This window comes from Chelonoidis abingdonii, chromosome 5 (genome assembly GCF_003597395.2).
Source record: "Chelonoidis abingdonii isolate Lonesome George chromosome 5, CheloAbing_2.0, whole genome shotgun sequence".
NCBI classification, from domain to species: domain Eukaryota; kingdom Metazoa; phylum Chordata; order Testudines; family Testudinidae; genus Chelonoidis; species Chelonoidis abingdonii.
Window position 1 is genome coordinate 126,690,302 of NC_133773.1, and position 19,066 is coordinate 126,709,367.

The 19,066-nt window shown below is 44.6% G+C and overlaps 1 protein-coding gene across 1 annotated transcript in view; it reads right to left on the bottom strand.

Moving 5' to 3' along the window:
* RNF4 (ring finger protein 4) overlaps positions 1 to 17,966 on the bottom strand; it is a 33,864-nt gene extending 15,898 nt beyond the window's left edge. The window contains 4 exon segments of the mRNA XM_075066631.1: positions 1,803 to 1,882; positions 2,963 to 3,083; positions 17,888 to 17,933; positions 17,935 to 17,966. Coding sequence (XP_074922732.1) covers positions 1,803 to 1,882; positions 2,963 to 3,083; positions 17,888 to 17,933; positions 17,935 to 17,966 — 279 coding nt within the window.
* Between the last annotated feature and the right edge of the window lie 1,100 nt (positions 17,967 to 19,066).

Sequence of the window (19,066 nt, forward strand, 5' to 3'; positions counted from 1 at the left end):
TCCCAACCCTTCCCACCTTCTGTCTGACCTGGCTTGAGCTGCTCTGGCAGGCTGGGCAGCACGGCTGCAGCCTGCTCTGGCGGGCCAGACTAGATGGCACGGCCTCAGCATGTTCCAGCAGCTGGGCCAGGTGGCATGGCTGCAGAGGGTTCCGGTGGCGTGGCCACAGACTCTGGCCCTGCCTCTTCCTTTCTGGCTGTGCTGCCTCTCCTTGCTCTCTCTGTTGCAGGGGAGGAGCTGTGTCCCACCTCTCCTTCTCTATACCCCTTCATAAGCCGACACCTTTTCTGGTGCTTCCTTTTTTAACTAAAAAAATATTCAGCTTATGAATGAGTATATACACTACTTCATTGACCTATCTACTTCTCTTGAAGTCAAGAGGAACTTTACCACTTACATCAATAGGAGCAGAAATAGGACAATGCCGAGTACTTTTGAAAATCCTACCTTTGTATCTCGTTCATCTGATGGCATTTTTTTCTGTGCAGTTTGGCTGCATCTGTAGTGTACTATACAGGGCAGCCCAGAGGATTCGGGGCCTGGGGTCTTCGGTAGTGGGGCCCCCTTGCCACCGAAGACCCGGAGCGGAAGAAGCTTCAGGAGCCAGGGCCCCGTGAAAGTTTTCCAGGGCCCCTGGAGTGAGTGAAGGACCCTGCTCCAGGGGCCCTGGAAAAACACTCATGGGGGCCCCTGCAGGGCCCAGGGCAAGTTGCCCCACTTGCCCCCATCCTGGGCAGCTCTGGAACTATACCAAGTGTTTCTCAGTATTCAAACTGAGTGCTGTATCATGAAACAGCTTCTGTGCCATTATTACTGAATTTTGGGCTTTAATACGTCTGTTGTAGTAAACTCTTTTTCCATATCTATATAGGTGAGCTTTTGTCTGTCACATCATACCATAAAAATATGGTCAATTAAAAAATATAAGCCATAAAGTTCAGAATATGGACTAAATGTCATTTTCAAAAGCAATGAACACCTAGTTAATGCATGTTCACAAGTCAGGACACTTGTGCAGGTGTCAGAATAAGGACCAATGAGCTGAACTTTACGAAACCATTTTAAAGTTTTGGTCTGCCACCTCTTTTCATTATGTTCTCAATTCTTGTCAGAGCGACATTCAATATATCCATTTTGTTTGATGCACATATCTTGAAACGATGATAGAAAATCCATTTCAGTGAAAAAATTTTCATCATCTTAAACCTATAATCTTCCACATTTCTTTACTTAAAGCATGTTATCAATATGTCCTTTCAGAAAGTCCTGACTATCCTCCACAAGTGCCTGACACAGTAGTGAAGCACGTTTCCTCTAAGTGTTACTTTCAGTCTAACACTGGCAGTACTCTGTTATCGATTAGAAACATGCACTGACGGCGGTGATTTAGAACTATATGTTCAAGAACAAGAAATGGGCAGTTTTCAGTTTAGAACCTTTTTAAAAAAAATAAAAAATAAAAAGCTGCATGACCTCAAAGGGCTACCATATGCTATCATTTAAAGATGGACATTGTCTCTAGTTTAGATTTTTACATGACATTTCACCAAGATACTTCTCAAAGAGTGCACTGGTATAATCCCAGTTTCTAGTCTCCAAGGCTGTGGGAGATGCTATTGTTCAGCAAATAATGGCTGCCGGGTTTACCTACACTGTCAATGCATTACCTTTATCCAGACACTTCAATAACATGGTCTGAGATATCTAGTTGTGGCTTTAGTTGCCTTAGAGGTTAGAACTTGGAAGCAGCATTAACCTCATTTGAGCAGAGTATTTGGATAAGTGCACCAACAGCTACTTACCACAACAGAATCATTGTGAGTTAGATCAACTACTACAGGTTCAGAAGATTCACACGTGAGATCTACTACTTCTTCACCAGCTTAAAAATACAATGATAAGAGTCAAGATCATGCATGTAGAGCTGTATAAACACCTGCCATTCCACAACAAGGTTCAGACATGAACTTCTAGAATGCTCCCATTTACTAAATGCTGATAGTTTGTGTTCCCTCCCCACCCCTCTCCTTTAAGGCAGACATTGAACATATCTCTCAGGCTCTCGGCCCTCATTAAAATGCTAGAGAGTTAATGCTACTATTGTGTGTTTTGATTTGCAGCAATAGAAAAAACTGCAGCAGTTCTCGCCTCCCACCTTGTGCACATATTTCATTTTCTTAAACTCTGTGAGATAACTTGTGTGAGGTAAGTATCAATATAACTGGATGTATACTTTAATATGGGGGAGGGATAGCTCAACAGTTTGAGCACTGGCCTGCTAAACCCAGGGTTCAATCCTTAAGGGGACCACTTAGGGATCTGGGGCAAAAATTTATCTGGGGATTGGTCCTGCTTTGAGCAGGGGATTGGACTAGATGACCTTTGAGGTCCCTTCCAACCCTGACATTCTGTGAATGTTACCATGGAGGTCCCAGACTTCAGTCTCTTACCTAGGAGCCTAAATTTGGCCTCCAGGACTTCTCTCTGCTATCCTTCCCTATGTCATAGGTACATTCAGAAAGCAAAGAAAGAGCCTTTACATTTCTAACCCTGTTGTGCTACTTTTTTTTGAGAAACAAGATAAAGGCCTTCAGACAACTTGAAGAGTCTAAAGCTTGAATAGCGCAGCAAATTTCTACCCATCCTCTAAAGTGTTTAGGATTAGGACATTAGATGGACATCAATGTTCTGTACTTCCTATCCTTCAATGAGCATTCCCCGCCCCTCCTACCCTTTAAGAACTGGATTCTGAAGCTTTACTTTGATACCAGTACAAGTACATCTGAACAGCAGGAGGCAGGAGTGTGTGGGGGAGGGGGTTGGAAGATAGGGAGACTGCAGGCAGAAGGGGTGGGTAGCCCCCGCACCCGTAAACCCATAACCTGCCTCTGCATGTGAGCTGGACTCCCAACACTCCAGAAGCAAAATTTTTTTTCCATGAATTATTATTATAAAAGCTTACCACTTTCTTCAAGTTCTATTGGCTCTGCTTCTGAAGCCATTTCTGTAGCTGAAGCTACCAGTCTGTTTCGTTTTCGAGTTTGCCTAGAATTGATGGCTCCTCCACGACGTTTTCTTTGCGTCTAAGAGAAAAAAATGTTTGTTTTTTAAAGCTAGTATTAATGCAGACCTGATCTTTAGAGACAGAATGTTTTTAATTGCTGCCAACTGAAAGACTAAAGCATACACGTTTTTGTATGGATTCATTTCAAAACCTGTATTGGAAATGCCAAAGTAAAGGCATCATCACAATGCTTCTTACCAGTTGCGCAGGCAGGAAAGGTGCTTTCTGTGATCACTGGTGATCAAGAGGGTTATTTTCATGATTACATAAACTGTTAGATTCAAACTGACTACTTCTGTTAGTTTGGACAAAAATAGGATTATTCCCAATGTAAAGGGATTTTTTTTTGGAGTAATACTAACAATAGCTAGAGACATCAATCAGGACAGAATATGGGATTACATGGCATCTTAATTTACTTGTATTACAATCTCTATTTTCTCCAGGTTGTTCAGACCACACATTGTGATTTGAAATGGCACAAGTGACTACAAGTCTAAAAAAGATAAAGAACGAGATAATCAGTTATGCATTTACTTCATTAAGAAAATACTTACTGTGCTCATGGTGTTTCTTGAATATAAAATACAGAAAAAAAGTAAGAGGTACAGATACTATAAACTGCAAGGAGGCTACAATTTTCAATGCCTTATATGTCTTTAGGAATTATACAATTAAAAGTCCAGATTTTTCAGTATCTTAGAATGTTGCTCTTCCAAACCTACAAAGAAAAGGAGAAAGAAGATTACCTACCTGTAATTCTTGCTCTCTTAAGTACAGCCATCTCTACCGATTCCCATTTTTGGAGTCAATGCTTCCTGCATGAGACTAGTCAGGAACTCCCGTAGTTTAGATTTGAGCCTCTGAGCCATTGAAAGGTATGTCTCAAACACTTGCTATGCTGTCCTACTCCCAACACCTACAATCCAATGGCAGTTTATTATTGTATTGGGAAAGAACCTAAAAGCCCAAAAAAGGTTTCATTCGAAAGAAGTAGTGGTAACTCTTAGAAGGAGCCAATTATGTGTACATACAAAATTACAGAACCACCAAACTTGAGGGAGGAGTCAGGGTGGGGAAATGTTAATCCAAAACTGACCATCTTCAGCGAGCAAGAATTACAGACAAGTAATTCCCTTTTCTCCAGGAGATACCCATCTCCAGATTCAAATATATGGAAACTGAACAGCTATACGTGGGTGTCTCTAAAACAAATGGAACCCAGAAGTTGGAGCTTACAGAAGGAAAGAGAATGAACAGCCTGACCTCAGACATGAAAACAGTAGCATTTCCTTTTTAGTGGGAAGGATAAGATACCTCTTTCCGTGCTTTAAAACCACCACCTGAGAGGTAAGCAGGGTGGCTAAACTTCCTGGTTTAAAAAAAGTGGACAGAGATGTTTAACAGACTGCTGGCTAAGACATTTGGGCATCCCTAGATAGGGGAACAGATTCCATAACAGAAGCTAAAGTTCTCAATTTAGATGTGTGTCTTGATGTCAGAACTAAGCAATGCTTTTGTCTGTAAAGATAATGACATGGCTGCTCTGCCTGTCTCTGGCATGAAGGGGTCTGAACTTGCTGCCAAAGCTGTTCTGCCCCAAGATGTCCTTATTGCTTGGCAGCAGTTCAGCTATTGTTCTTGTAGTAAGAAGTGAATCTATTGCATTACTGTCAAATGAAATGAGCTAAATGATACTAATCTGCACCAGATTAAGCTCAGTAACTTTGATTCTGGTCCTTCAAGGCCCTAATTGATTCAGACTGCCTTGGAGGCTGTATGATGAGCATAGAGCAGCTCAGGAGTGCTTTTAGGTATGCTGCAGGACATGGTGAGTTGCATCTGGACCAGATTGCACATCCTAGCCCAGGGGTTCTGAAACTAGGGGTCAGGACCCCCAGGATGTCATGAGGTGATTACGGGGGGGGGGGGGGTCGCAAGCTGTCACCCTTCATCCCAAACCCTGGTTTGCCTCCAGCATTTATAATGGTGTTAAATATATAAAGTGTGTTTTTAATGCATGGGGGCGGTCACAATCAGAGGCTTGCTGTGTGAAAGGGGTCACCAGTACAAAAGTCTGAGAACCCCTGTCCTAGCCAATTCAACTATATGTAACTACAGGGTATCATCCAGCTACAGACTGACTACTTCAGGCCACTAGATTATCTTCCATCAGACTGGCAAATGGCCAAAACAAAGGTGGCAAGGGAGGAGAGAAAAAGAACAAAAATGTGCTTGCAGCATCAGTGATCCTCCAAGAAACACTGACAAGCTCTCCAGACCAGAATGTTCATTAGACGAGATGCTACTGCAATATAAAATTCTTGAGAGCAGTTTCAAGGAACCCAGTGTGTCATGGCCATACTTCTATATCTAGTTGAGATGAGTCCATCTCGTATGCTGAAAAAGCATCTTCTACACTCCTTAAAGATGAGGGATAAGCAAAGCAACTGGGATGACATCAGAGAACGGCAAAAGATATCTAGAGTCTTTATTGGATCCCCATAACTGGGGTAGCTGAGCACCAGACCAGAAGTACAGCTAGTGCAAAAAGTCTGATTTCAATCAAGTGGGACTGGGAGCTATCATGAGCCGGTAGCCAGGAGGATCTTCCCGAATACAGTGATCTCTGTCTTTGAGACTGATAACAGCAGGCTGGTTACCAGTGGCTTCAGTCCTCCGATCAGAAGCGAGGGGTTGGTTTAGGTGCTCCTGCTGGGGGGGGACATGCCTCGGTGGTTCTGCATCAGGCTACTGGTGAGGTTTGCCTCGAATCCTGCTGTTGGTGCCCAAAATCTGGGGAAAAGGGTTCCGCTAAGCCAGCCTCTCTGGCTGAGGTGTGACGACTTTGGGTGGGCAAGTGGTGGCGGGACGTCCTTCACAATGGGGAATGGTGCCACTGAGGTGGGGATGTATGCAGAGGTCTCAAGACCGGTTTACCCCAAGACCTGGGTACCGCTGGAGCCAGTGTGGATGGCACCGAGAGCATCAGGATTGCCTGAGCTGCCTGCAGAACTTCAGGCATTGACAGCACCTGAAGCTGACAGAGTCTGTGTCGCTATCCAGGGATGTGGGCAAGGTATAGGATGGGCTGCATCGCTCACCTTGAGCTGGAGCCTGACTTCCCTGGGGGCAGGGGGGAGAAGAGAAGAGAAGAGAAAAGAGAGAGGAGTGTTGAGCTGCCTAGCATGGGTCTTGGCTTGCCCCCAGCCCTCTCCTTTCTCTTGCAGGATGTAGGAGATCGTCCCCCCAGTCTTCTTCGGGTTCTTGGCTAGAGCCATGCAGGGGGAATGGTGCCAGCCTATGGATGGTACCAGCTGGGCACTCCACACCCATACTGTGTACCGAGTCAGTGCTCAAAGGTAGTTGTCATGCTCCTTTTTAGTCTTGGGTTTGAAGGATTTTCAGATATGACACTTGTCATAACTAATTCAACTACTAACTATATACACAACTAAATTACAGGTTCTGCAAAGTTCACAAGAACGGAGGACAATTAACACTAGTCGAAGCAGCAGATGTTCAAGCACCGTCGCTGGCGGGAAGAAGGAACTGAGGGTGGGGGGAGCCAGTGGCACTCCTTATATCATGCCATGTGGATGCCACTCCAGAGGGAACCAGAGCTGGTACCTTACGGATACTGCTAAGGGAAAAACTTCCAGTACTGGTGGATGTGGCGAGCACACACTCCTAATATGGAATGAACATGAGCAAGTATTCAAAAGAGTAGGTATTAAAGAGTGGTGTGCCTGAGGCACATCTGCAGTTGCCACAGGATCAAATCTGATTACCTTTGGGAATTCCTGCCAAAACGCTCAATGGAAGCAGAGTTGATAATCTGTATTATGGAGATGGCTATATCTGAGAAACTGTCATCATATCAGAGTGGGTCAGCACCAACACAAGCCAACTCAACAGAGTTGAACTCAAAAGGAAACAAGTTCCAAAACCCTATCCTGCCTATATTTTTTAAATCCTCATTACATCAGCGTCTAAATTGACACGTAGAAGATACCTGTTCACGCCAGGAGAACTGTGAAGCTTGCACCTGTAAAACTGTAGACGAGCTTAATTAGGAGACATTTAAAGATGAAGCTTCAGACATAATTTAAAGAATCTTTTTCTGTTATACCTGCAAAGTTCAGATTTGAGCCTAGTTCCTCACTTTCTTCTGAAGTCTACTCTTTGCAATTATTCAGACTTCTAAGCATCTTTCAGTTTAGGACTAACAGACTGAAAATAATTACTTGAGTGAATACACTGATATTAGCAAAGGCTTCCAAATATGCACTCAAAAGCAGTTTAAATACAGTTATTTTGAAACTTTCTTCAGGAAAAACTAGAAAAAAATAACTACTAACTCATACAATAGCACTTAGTATAACATATTTCCCTCTGCAAATTTGTGATTAACAGAATGATAAGTAAAAATTCAGTTGCATAAGCTTATAGTTTCCTGTTATGTTTAATGGTAGCTTCTTCACAACGGGTAAGATATTTTCCCCCCACCCTCTATACAACCTTGACTCAAACAGCAAAGTACCAGAGCCTTACAAACCAAGGATAAAAATGCAGCATTATGATTCATCTTTAGTACTTCACTAGTGCTACATAAGTTTTCATAACAGCAAAGTGGAGAAGCATTGTTACAACAGCCAAAGGTTAATTTTCTGGTAAGTGTCTTATTTGATAAAGTTCTCTGAACACAGAAAACAGTATACAGCTTTTCCATTTACAGAAGTAAACCCTACAGTTAAGATTACATATGGCATCTCATACAATTACAACCCAATTTTCTTTGATAATGTTGAAAAAAAATTGTTCTTTGGGGCTACAACTTTTCCTGCTTGGTTTTAATCCAGAGATGATTCATTTCAGGAAGTCTGAACTTTTAGCTATCTGAGTTACAGGAAAGATTAAAGAAAGAAAGAAAGAAAGGAGAATGGGTTTTCTGCTTTGAGATGTAAGAGATTGTTTTTGGCCCACCAATAACTTATAGGTGGGCAGCAGAGCTCCAAACTTGCCAAGTTTGGAACAGAGTCTCACTGGTATCATTTCCCGTATCACCACCTCCAATATATTTGTCATTCTCTCTCCCTTCTTGTTCCTTCACCCAATCTCTCCCATGACATGCAAGTACCTTGCTTTGAGAGCACTGGGAAAGGTGGGTTCTTGACCACATCTCTCCCCAGCTACAGTCATTGACGAAAGTGGTTCCACTGAAGGTGGCTAGAAGCTAAACATAATTAATAGGGAGTTTTCTACACCTTGGCCAATCATATCAATAGCTGTGATCATGATGGTTATGAAGTGGCCAGAGTGCTGAGAGCACAGTAAGAGTTACAGCTGAAAAAAGCCAGTTACAGTTTGCCAGAGGGAGTGGAGCATTCAAGTCTATATATTCCTTGCACAAATTCAAAGAGCCATTTTGGAGTCCTGCCTGATTAGGCTGCCCCCAAAACAATCTGCATAGTCTCTCGGAAGGCTATGGTCTCTCCCTCACTAGGGCATGGGTAACTCACAAAAAAGAAGAGCTGGTTTATGCACAGTTTTGCTGTTTGATGCTGAATATTAGAAATTCAAGCTTTGTCTGCCCTGGAAAACTAAGGGATTACCAGAGAATAATTCATGACACCAGAAAAATCCATGAAAATGAAACCTGATTAACTGAAGAGTAGAAGTTTAAAAAACACCATTTAAAAGATTGTTTTGTTTAACAAGTAGTTTTACACAAATGCCTAGAACAGCTGAAAAAAACTGAACAGCATGCCTTCAGCCAAGGGCCAAGAACGTTAATAACCCTAAGCAGAAAAGTGCCTTTAAATACCCATTTTTTGTCTGTTTATATATCAGAAAAAAACCAAACAGGTGTACAACCCCAAATTCTCTTTTGTGGGTCATCTTCAACATCAGAACAAAAGGTAGAATGGTGGGTATAAACAAGTTCAAACTGGAGATCTTAGGATCCCAGAATTTGCTGAATAGAGCAAAGATTTCCAACTTCTTGTTAAAAAAAAATCCCCCAAAACAAACCACCTCTCTTCTGCAACAGTCTCTGAATCACATATACAATTCTCAGCTGCCTGGTTTATTCAGCTGTGCAGAAAGCCACCTACCTCTAAGCACTAGATGGTAGCATGAACTCATTCTATTCCTTAAAGCAAACAATCTCAAAATGATCAGGACTATTCAAGTTAGTGAAAAGAATAAGCTGCAATATGATTTTATAAAATATGGCACAGAGAAGATTGATTGGTTTTCCAGCTATAGATGCACCCAAGTCCACGATTTAAAGCAGTGGGTACCTGAAGTTAAGTTCTTGAGCAAGTAGCCCCATTTTCAATAGTGCTAAGCACCTAACAGCACCCATTAACTTCAATGGGAGCTGCTAAGTACTCTGAACTTTTTAAAGTCAGCAAGTGACTAAAAATAGATTTGTTAAAAAAGCCTACACTTCTAAGCTGCTGTTACTAAAAGTTTTGAACATAAGAACGGCCATACTGGGTCAGACCAAAGGTCCACCTATCCTAGTATCCTGTCTTTTGACAGTGGCCAGTGCCAGGTACCCCAGAGGGAATGAACAGAACAGGTAGTCTTCAAGTAATCTATCATGTTGCCCATTCCCAGCTTCTGACTTTTGGCCTAAGGGAAAGCTGAGAAAACTCAAGTTTAAGAGTCTGCATATATAACCCACAGAATTAATTGTAATGAGATGTCACAGCAAAGAACTTAAAAAGCAAGATTAGACATTCATTCTAATATCCAGTACTAGACTGGAAGACAATTCACAATGGATACTAATGCTCATGGTGCATGACAGACCATCAGTTTTCCCTACAGGCCTGTTACTGCTAAACTGATTATTTTTAGGTCCAGAAGGATTATATTTTTTAATCCACAAGTGTTAATTTCACTGTACACACACTGATGAAAAATTTTTTACCAATAGCTGAAATTTATAAATAGGCAAAGAAAGAAAAACGCTGCTTGAGAACTTACTGAAGTTTTATTTAAAGCTATTTACTTTGTATATTTTGACATATGTTGACAATGTGTGTTTTAAAGGTTATAAAGTTTTAACGCTGAATCTCAATATCAACTATTAGGGTACTTCTACACCACCCACATTACAGCGTGGCTGTAGCAGCGCTGTGATATGGGCAGTGTAGGCACTGTGCTTTATCACTGGGGGAAGAGCTCTCCCAGTGATTTAAAAACACCCTGAATGAGCAGTGGTAGCTTTACTGCCAGGTAAGCACGGTCTATACTGGTGCTTTTCAGCGCTAAAACTTTTGTTGCTCAGGGGTATGTTTTTTCACACCACTGAGCAGCAAAAAGTTTTAGCGCTGAAAGTGGCCATTAGACACAAGGCAGGTGAGGTAACAGATCTCATCCTTAGATCTAGGAAAGGTACACAGCATCTCAGCTAAATACAAGGTGAAACAGATCATTTAGCATTACTAGTTAATGCACATTTCAAGGGAACATTTAAGGGGAAGTGGCCCTGCAACACCCCTCTAGTTACAGAGAGGAAAAGTAAGGAGGAGCTAGCTGGGGGGTGAGGGGAGGGTTGGGTTGTTAGTGGTTTAGAGCTTGTTGTAATAAGCCATAAACCCAATGTCTTTACCCAGTAGAGAAAATTGCATCATAGAACAGATCACCCAAACGCACAGAGAAAACCTGCTTAATACAGAAATAAAAAGCCCTCCGACTCCTAGTTGTCACCAAATATCCCACACTAAAACCCAAATAGCTGAAACCCATACTCAATGGGTACCCCATACTGAAAGAAGTATTTCTTGAACCACCTCTTCTGGCCTTCAAACAGCACCTTAGCCTCTCCAAGCTCATTAATCAGAAGCAAGCTCTTCACAAACCAGGACACACAAACTCCAAGCTGCATCAGACCCTGCCAGAACAGATGCAAAGCGTGCAGACGCACTTCCACTGCTACAATGATCAACAACTCCCACAACACACATTTCCAAGATTCATGGATCCTACACATGCGCATCACATATGGTATACCTCATCCAGTGCTCTAAAAGCCCCATAACTGTGGGGTGAGGCCAGGCAGTCACTACTTGCTTTCTATGAACTCACAGGAAAATGATGATTAAAGAGATGTTAACAGGCCAATCCTTATGACTAGAGGGGTGTTAACAGGCCACTTCACCTCAGATGGTCCCTTAAATATGTGTCAGCTAGTTATGCTAAACATTTACTGAGCTGTGACACTGAGTATGTTACCCTGACTGGAAGAAGAGATCTGTGTAAGCTCGAAAGCTTGTCTCTCTCACAAACAGAAGTTGGTCCAATAAGAGTTATTACCTCATCCAGCTTGACTCATATTCTGGGACCAACACAGCTACACCACCACCATGTACAACAATGGAAGTTATTAACTATTGTCTGACCCTTAATATTTTCTGCAACTATGAAAATAAACTGATAAAAAATAAAAATGCTTAAACATAAAAAATAAGTTTCTGCCAAACCTAGTTATGTTCTTAAAAAGATTTTAAAAAACCACCCTGCCCACTGAAGCATCTGCAGCTGCCCAGCAGAAGAGTCAATAGACTACTACATTCTCAATTTTACTGCCTTCATGAGCACTTTCAATGGCAACCTTAAACTCAGTTTCTTCCTTTCACAAGAAGAAAGAGGGAGGTGGAGGGAAAGTTAATGTGAAGAATTATGACCCCAATCCTGCAAAGACATATGTACCCATTTATAGAGGACTGCTCATAGTGTGGGATTACTTAGCATGTAAGATTTACACACATGAACAACTTTTTGAAACACTGGTGCCTAGGTTAATAACTAAGAGGAGAACATCTTCAAGTGGAGTTTTACCAGAATTTTCTAGTGGTTTGGTTTGTAACTTCTGGGGGTTCCAAGGATTTCATTACTACTATTCTGTGGGAACTGCTTTCCTAGATCTTTTAATACTGTACAGTCTCTCTCCATTCTTTTCCACCAGCAATGTTTTCTTGGGGTCCACTCAAAAAGCTATTGCATCAGGGCCAGGATTAGGTTAAAGGAAGCAGATAAAAGAAGGCTACAGCTAAAAAGGTCACTTGGTGACTACATTGTATTACTGGGGCCATTAAATACTGTGTATGTTTTATTCTGGGGTTGAAGCTACTCTAAATATATACATTTGTGGGACTAAAATTTTCCTTATAAGTGTTTGGGAAGGCAGGAAGTAGGCCGCATGTCATCTTTGTAGTTTCACACAGGGCAGGGACTACTGCTCACACATTAGGGTAGCTTCACAAAGCAACATTTTAGCGAAAGTCAGTTAAGATCCCTGTGTCTCCAATTGGGGAAAATACTCTGGAGGGGAAAGCATGAGTTTGCATACATAAGGGTCCAGGAGGAAGATTACATGCAGTCTCCAACAACATACCTGTCACAAAAGGATTCAGGACACTAGCCCCCTTCACAAAGATACAGTACTTCAAATAAAAATGCAGATCTTAAAAAAAAAAGAAAAGACAGATACAATGAATTTTAGCTTTGTCCCAAGTCAAAGTATTACAGAAATTAACTGACGCAGAAGACCCACAAAACAACCTGAAGTATTTTTCCCCCATAATACTTAAATATTGGAGAAGGTGTGTTTCAATTTAGCATGTCTCCCCCACCCTTCTAGTTTGCAATACTAACAGGGCTGCATTTGGACAATATGGAAACAGTGGAACAGACTAGAAATAGGAATTGAATCATCTATTGTCACTGTCTAAAATGAAGAAGCCTGGGGTCAAAGCCAAAGCCTATGGCAGAAACCTGAGGGATTCAGCCCTGGGTGTCAGGGTTCAGGTTATAGGCCCCTTGCCTGGGGCTGAAGCCCTTGGGCTTTGGCTTTAGCCTCTTTCCCACCCCTTGGCTCAGGCAGGCTCAGGCTTTGGTCCTTCCCTCTTAGAGTTGCATAATAATTTGTGTTATCAGAATGGGGTTGTGGTGCAATAAAGTTTGAGAACGCCTGCTTTACAAGTTAGAGGTCCCTTCTCTTCACTGATTTTTCTGTGTTTGACAAGCTCCACATTTGTAGACCTAATGAACACACAGGAAAAAGATTATACCTCATAGAGAACTAAAATAAGGCACAAAGTCCCCAAAGGCTATTTTTATCTGAAGTTATAAAGTGGGGCGCTCTTTTGTTTCTACATTAGCAACAACTCTCTTCTACCCTGTATTTAATAGAACGTGGCTGTCTGGGGACTAGCAGTTACTTCAAAGTGTCAAGAGTGAAGACATTTCAGCTGAGGGGAGAAGACTTTTTTTTTTTGAACTCCTTGTGAAAAAGTAGGAATGTTCTGTAATATTTTTACGAAGCCTATGTATGCTTCGGTTTCCTTCTACGCTTTCGACTGCTACCCAGTGGGTGCAAAAGGGATAACCCTGATCCTGGAACAGTGCAGGAAACACAAGTGCAGAATTAATAGGTTATTAAAAGGTTAAAACTGACACAGATCAACAGAGGCTCCAGAGACAATGGAAGCCCCGAGGACCAAATGATCTGCCCCAACAGCAGGAGGCTCCAGCAAGTTGGGCGAACTCAGCATGGTCTTGCCTGGAGACAAAAAGAGCAGGAGCTGACCAGAAGGGGATGTAGAGTGGACTTCTGGAAGAGGCTGGCTGTTTTCACCTGGCACTCTCCAAAGGGTCAGAGAGAGACAGGCTCTAAGGTGGAATCTACTACAGCAGGGGTAGGCAACCTGTGGCACAGGAACTGATTTTCAGGGGTACTTGCACTGCCTGGGTCCTGGCCACTGGTCCAGAGGGGTCTGCATTTTAATTTAATTTTAAATGAAGCTTCTTAAACATTTTAAAAACCTTATTTACTTTACATACAACAATAGTTTAGTTATATATTACAGACTTACAGAAAGAGACCTTCTAAAACCCTTAACATGTATTACTGGCATGCAAAACCTTAAATTAGACTGAATAAATGAAGATTCAGCCCACCACTTCTGAAAGGCTGCCGACCCCTGTACTACAGCTTGGCTGGTGGAGTCCATCTGGCCAAGCCAGAGTAATAGGTCTTTTACTTACCCTCTCTATCCTAACCTAAGGATTTAAAAATGTTGTGTTCTAGCTGACTATTAAACCCTACTGTTTTGAAAACACAGCCTGGTGTCACTGAAAATACTTGCTGTGGTGCATTAGTCCCTGAAGAGCACAAAGTCTCTAATCAGGAGTCTATCTGAAACGGACAAGCTAGGCAGAGCTCATGGCATGAAGCAAGAGTGTTTGAGCCCAGAGGCTCAGTCTCAGAGGCAGAGAGGATGTGTGGCCTACCCTAAAGGAAGAGTGAGACCCTTGGGAGTCAGCGTTACTGAAGGGGTTCCTCCAAGAGACTGTTTAAAAGCTGGGTCATAGCACTGATCCTGTGGACCCATGACATGTCTATCAGCTCAAACACCGACAAACACTTGAGAGAAGTTTTAAACAAGATTCAGAGCCCTGCGCAGAGACAAATTTATATCCACAGATGCAGATATAAATCACTGTCTGTGGAACCACAGGGCTCTCACAGGAACTGCAGCAGTGAAAGGAGCCAAATGTGGAGCCACTGCTCCAGGAGCCAGCACCATGTACCTACAGCTCCTCTGGCACAGCTGTACCACTAGCAGCCCTGCCCTGAGCCCTTCCACACAGCTGTCAATGTCTCCCATCTGGGTGGCAGGTGCACATGAATACTAAAGCAAGATCAGGAACAGCTGCCAGTGAGCCTGGTGCCCACCTGGTTCCACTCCACCTCCACCCATGTTGAATTAAGTACTAAAACCACCTTGTACTACAGTTCTCGAGTTTCACAAGGAGCCCTGGATTAAAAAAAAGAGGGGGGGAGAGACTTGTAAAAAAGGTTTCATGTCTTTTTTTTTTTTTTAATGCGACCATGTGAAGCACTCTTTTTGCAGGTCATCTAACAACCAGATGCATGATAGAATACTGGTCTGGAACCCAAAAGAAAAGAGTTGTCTCAAATTAAACAAATGGTTGGTGCATGAAAGGAATGTCCAGTTACATAAAATGCCTGGCTGTTTCTGATACAGCTTTGGTAGTTGTAAGTGCCTAAAACTGGCTGTAAAGAGAACTTGGGAACCTGATGTTTCAGTTCTGGTGGTGAGGTTTGTTTTTTTTGGAGAACTTTCTATAGGGATATGAATTTAACTGAACACTTTTGATTTTGGCACAGAAACACTATTAGTCTCAGTAAAAAAGTGACATGTAGACAATGCTCAGTGTCAAATTTATGAAGCTTAAATGAATCAGTTTTTGATAAACCTTGACCTAGAAAGAAAAGCAGCTGTTTATTAAACTACTGAATATCTTTAACCTTTCATTGCGTCTCATAGCAAAATCTGTATTAAGTTGTAGGATGAGCTAGAACAAGGAAAACCACACCACATTCCTACCTCAAATGCAAGGAGTTCTCCACACATTGCTACTGTTCTTGTTTTACAATCCTCCCATAGAGGCTTGGTTACAGCTGCATCATGAATACGCTACAATTAACACACTATTTTGACTGACACAGAGCACAGTTCCTGCTACCCAAGTACTATTTCCCTGACAGTAAGCCTTGTTTACACTATAGAAGGTTTAACAGACTATTTTTTCTATTAACAACTCCAGTTCAGTTTCACCAGCATTTACAACACTGGGAAGCACACAGAAAATCTACTAACCTTTTAGGAACCTTGTCAATCAGCCTTGCTCTGAGCAATTAGATAACATTGCTTAAAATGCTGATGGTCCATCTATGCTAGGGACTTGTCTACACTAGGAATAAAGGTGTACTAACACAAGCATTGAAACCCTAAAGACAACTAGGCAAATTTTAACTTGTTAGCTGGCTGAGTTTCAATGCTCAGTTTGTACAGGGGTTAGTGAGACAATTCACAGAAACAACATACCTGACATGGTCAGAAAAACATGAAATGCTAATGCCTCAGTCTTGGAAATTTCCACCACCACCAACCTATCACTCAGGGGTCCATAGCCTGACTTGAACCTCTCTCTAGGTTGTCATATCCAAGCTATATCTAAATATTGCTGATTCTTTCTCCATAACATCTCTAAGACATGAGCTTTGCTATCCAGCCACACTGCTAAAACTCTTATCTAATCTCTCATCTCGATAGTGCAACAATCTTCCCCAACCCATACCCATTCAGAATGCTGCTGCAAAGATAATTTTCCTAGCTCATTGCTATAACCATGTCATCCCTCTTTCTGAATCCCTCCACTTGCTCCCCCTTCTCTGTTTCTCAAACCTGAAAAAGAGCACCATGTAAGCTATGAAGCTTGTTTTTCCTCACTAACAGAAGTTGGTCTAATAAAAGATATTACCTCACCCTCCCTGTCACTCTGATATGATACACAGTCAGTTCAGGAATTGATCAGAAAGGAGCAATAACCACACCCTGTTTCCATATGGAATGTGAGGGAGCAGAGCCAGGATTGAGCGGGAGGGTCAGTGATCCAATTCCCTCAGGGCAGCCGTGGAGGGAGAAAGCAAGAGAAAGTTAATGGGGGCAATGGCCTGACAGACTCCCTCTATGACTGTGAGATGATCAGCAAGACTTTGGCAGAGGCGAGCAGCATTCAGAGCTAATTCTTGCCCTAGGAAAGAACACAATGGTAACAACAGATCTCAAAGGCCCACCTCGTTCTAAGATGAGCAGGAAAGAGTGGAGGTAACTGCATGTACATCTGGAGATGGAGGGGGGCGACGGAGGAATTGGAGCATGGCTAGGGCTCAGGTCCGTCTTGCGGAGGGGGGGGAATGGAGGGGGGGACGGCCACAGGCCCGTCTCGGGGAGGAGAAAAGGGAGAGGAAGGGAGGCCACAGGCCCGTCTCGCGGGGGGGGGGGGGAGAGGGAGAGAAGGGAGCCACAGGCCGTCTCGCGGGGGGGGTGGGAAGGGAGGGAAAAGAGAAGGGAGGCACAGGCCGTCTCGCGGGGGGGGGGGGGAGAGAAGGGAGGCCACAGGCCCGTCTCGCGCGGAGGGGGGGGGAGGTGGGGGGGGGGTGGGGAGAAGGGAGGCCACAGCCCGTTCATGCGGGGGGGGGGGGGGGGAGAGAGAGGGAAGCCACAGGCCCTCATGCGCAGGGGGGGGGGGGGGGGAGAGGAAGAGAAGGGAGGCCACAGGCCCTTCCGCGTGGGGGGGGGGGGGGAAGGGAAGAGAAGCGGAGGCCACAGCCCGCTCGCGGGGGGGGGGGGGAAGATGGAAGCAGAAGGGAGGCCCACAGGCCCGTTCGCCCTGGGGGAGGGGGGGGGGGGAAGGAGAGTAGGGAGGCCACAGGCCCGTCTCGCGGGGGGGGGGGGGGGAAGAGAAGGGAGGCCACAGGCCCCGTTCTCGTGGAGATGGGTGGGGGGGGGGGTGAGGGGGGGGGAGAGAAGGAAGGGAGAAGGGAGGCACAGGCCCGTCTCAGCGGGGGGGGGGGGAAGGAAGGGAGAAGGGAGGCCACAGGCCCGTCTCGCGGAGGGGGAGGGGGAGGGAAAGGAGGCCACAGACCCGACTCCTTGGGGGGCCTAGGATATCGAGGGGGAGCCCGGGCCCTGATTCCCGGGGGTGGGGCGGGCCAGGCTCCCCCGGGGGTGTCGCGCCCGGCTCTCAGGGGCGTTGGGGGGAGCTCCGGCCCGGGCTCCAAGCCCCCGCGCCCGGCTGGCAGCCGGCTCCGCGCTACGTTCCCGTCTCACCTGCTGCCCCGGCTCCGCGCTACGTTCCTGGAGCCTCAGCGCAGAGCGGGCAGCCGGGAGCCCTTGGGTCCCGATCTCAGCAGCCCCAGCTCGCGATACTCACCCTCCTCAGGGGCCGATCTAAAAACTCCACACAGAGGCCGCGCGGCCCATCCCTGCCGCCCAATCATTGGCAAGGCCATTGCCCTTCCGACTCGCTGATTGGACGACATGAATATCAATTAGCAGTCTTTTTTACTTCGGCCCCACCTTCCATCCGGCCCCGGTGTACGCTGGGGGTTGTAGTTCTCAGGTTGATGCTCAGGCCTCAGCATTACTCCCGGAGTTCCAGCCTATGGAAGAACTTTGATGGCAGGCGTGTCAGCTGGACAGAGGGTTTGAATGGGGCTCTCTGGGTGCCTGACTAGCCCTGGGGCAGCAGAGCACTGTAGCCATATAATATGTGAGCCCCCCAGACCAGCCTGGACAACTATGTGAACTGGAAACTCTCAGATGCCATAGGCCCAGGTTTACCAAGAGAGATGCTGTCCCCCCAGAGACATCTATCACTATTCACCTTGGCTACAGCAGACCCAAACCTCCCATACACACTGTCCTTCTTAGCCTTCTCACAGGTAACCTCCAGAACCCCGCCATCGCATACACACTCAGAGCTAACAATACTCTGCACTGGATGCTTGGGTTGAGCAAGGACCTCAATCTGGATCAAATGTGGAATTCCTGTTTTGTGAGAAGTTTCAGTGTTTGAAATTTGGTATCATTCTGAGACTAAGACTGAGTGACCTGTCAGAGCTGGGTCTCCCTGGGCTTCCGGGCACTTGGCTCCATGGAAATGAGCCTGGAAGCTCTGAATGCCCTGATTTGAGTCAGAGTTCTTAGGACTTGCAGACTCTATGATATGGAGTCAGGAGCCAAGCCACAGTTAGACAGGTTTCCAGGCCTGCCAAGCTCCTTGCTCCACAGCAAGGAGCTTGGAAGCCCTGGCATGACACATCTGTCCTGGAGCCGTGCTGTGGACATGGGAGGCCTGGTGTCCATCAGAACGCTGGCTGCACGTTCATTGACCTCGACTTGCTTTTGCAAGAAAATTCAGGTTCAATGAACCAGCGTTTACTGACAAAACAAAGTTTCATTGGAAAATTTCTGACCAGCTTCAGGTGGACTACTTCCTCCTTGAGATGGAAATAAGGATTCCCTCAGTAGAAAGGCGATAAGAAACCTCAACTATGATGTGCATCTTGGATTCTGCCACAGTCCAAAACTACTCATGGAAACTTGCCTA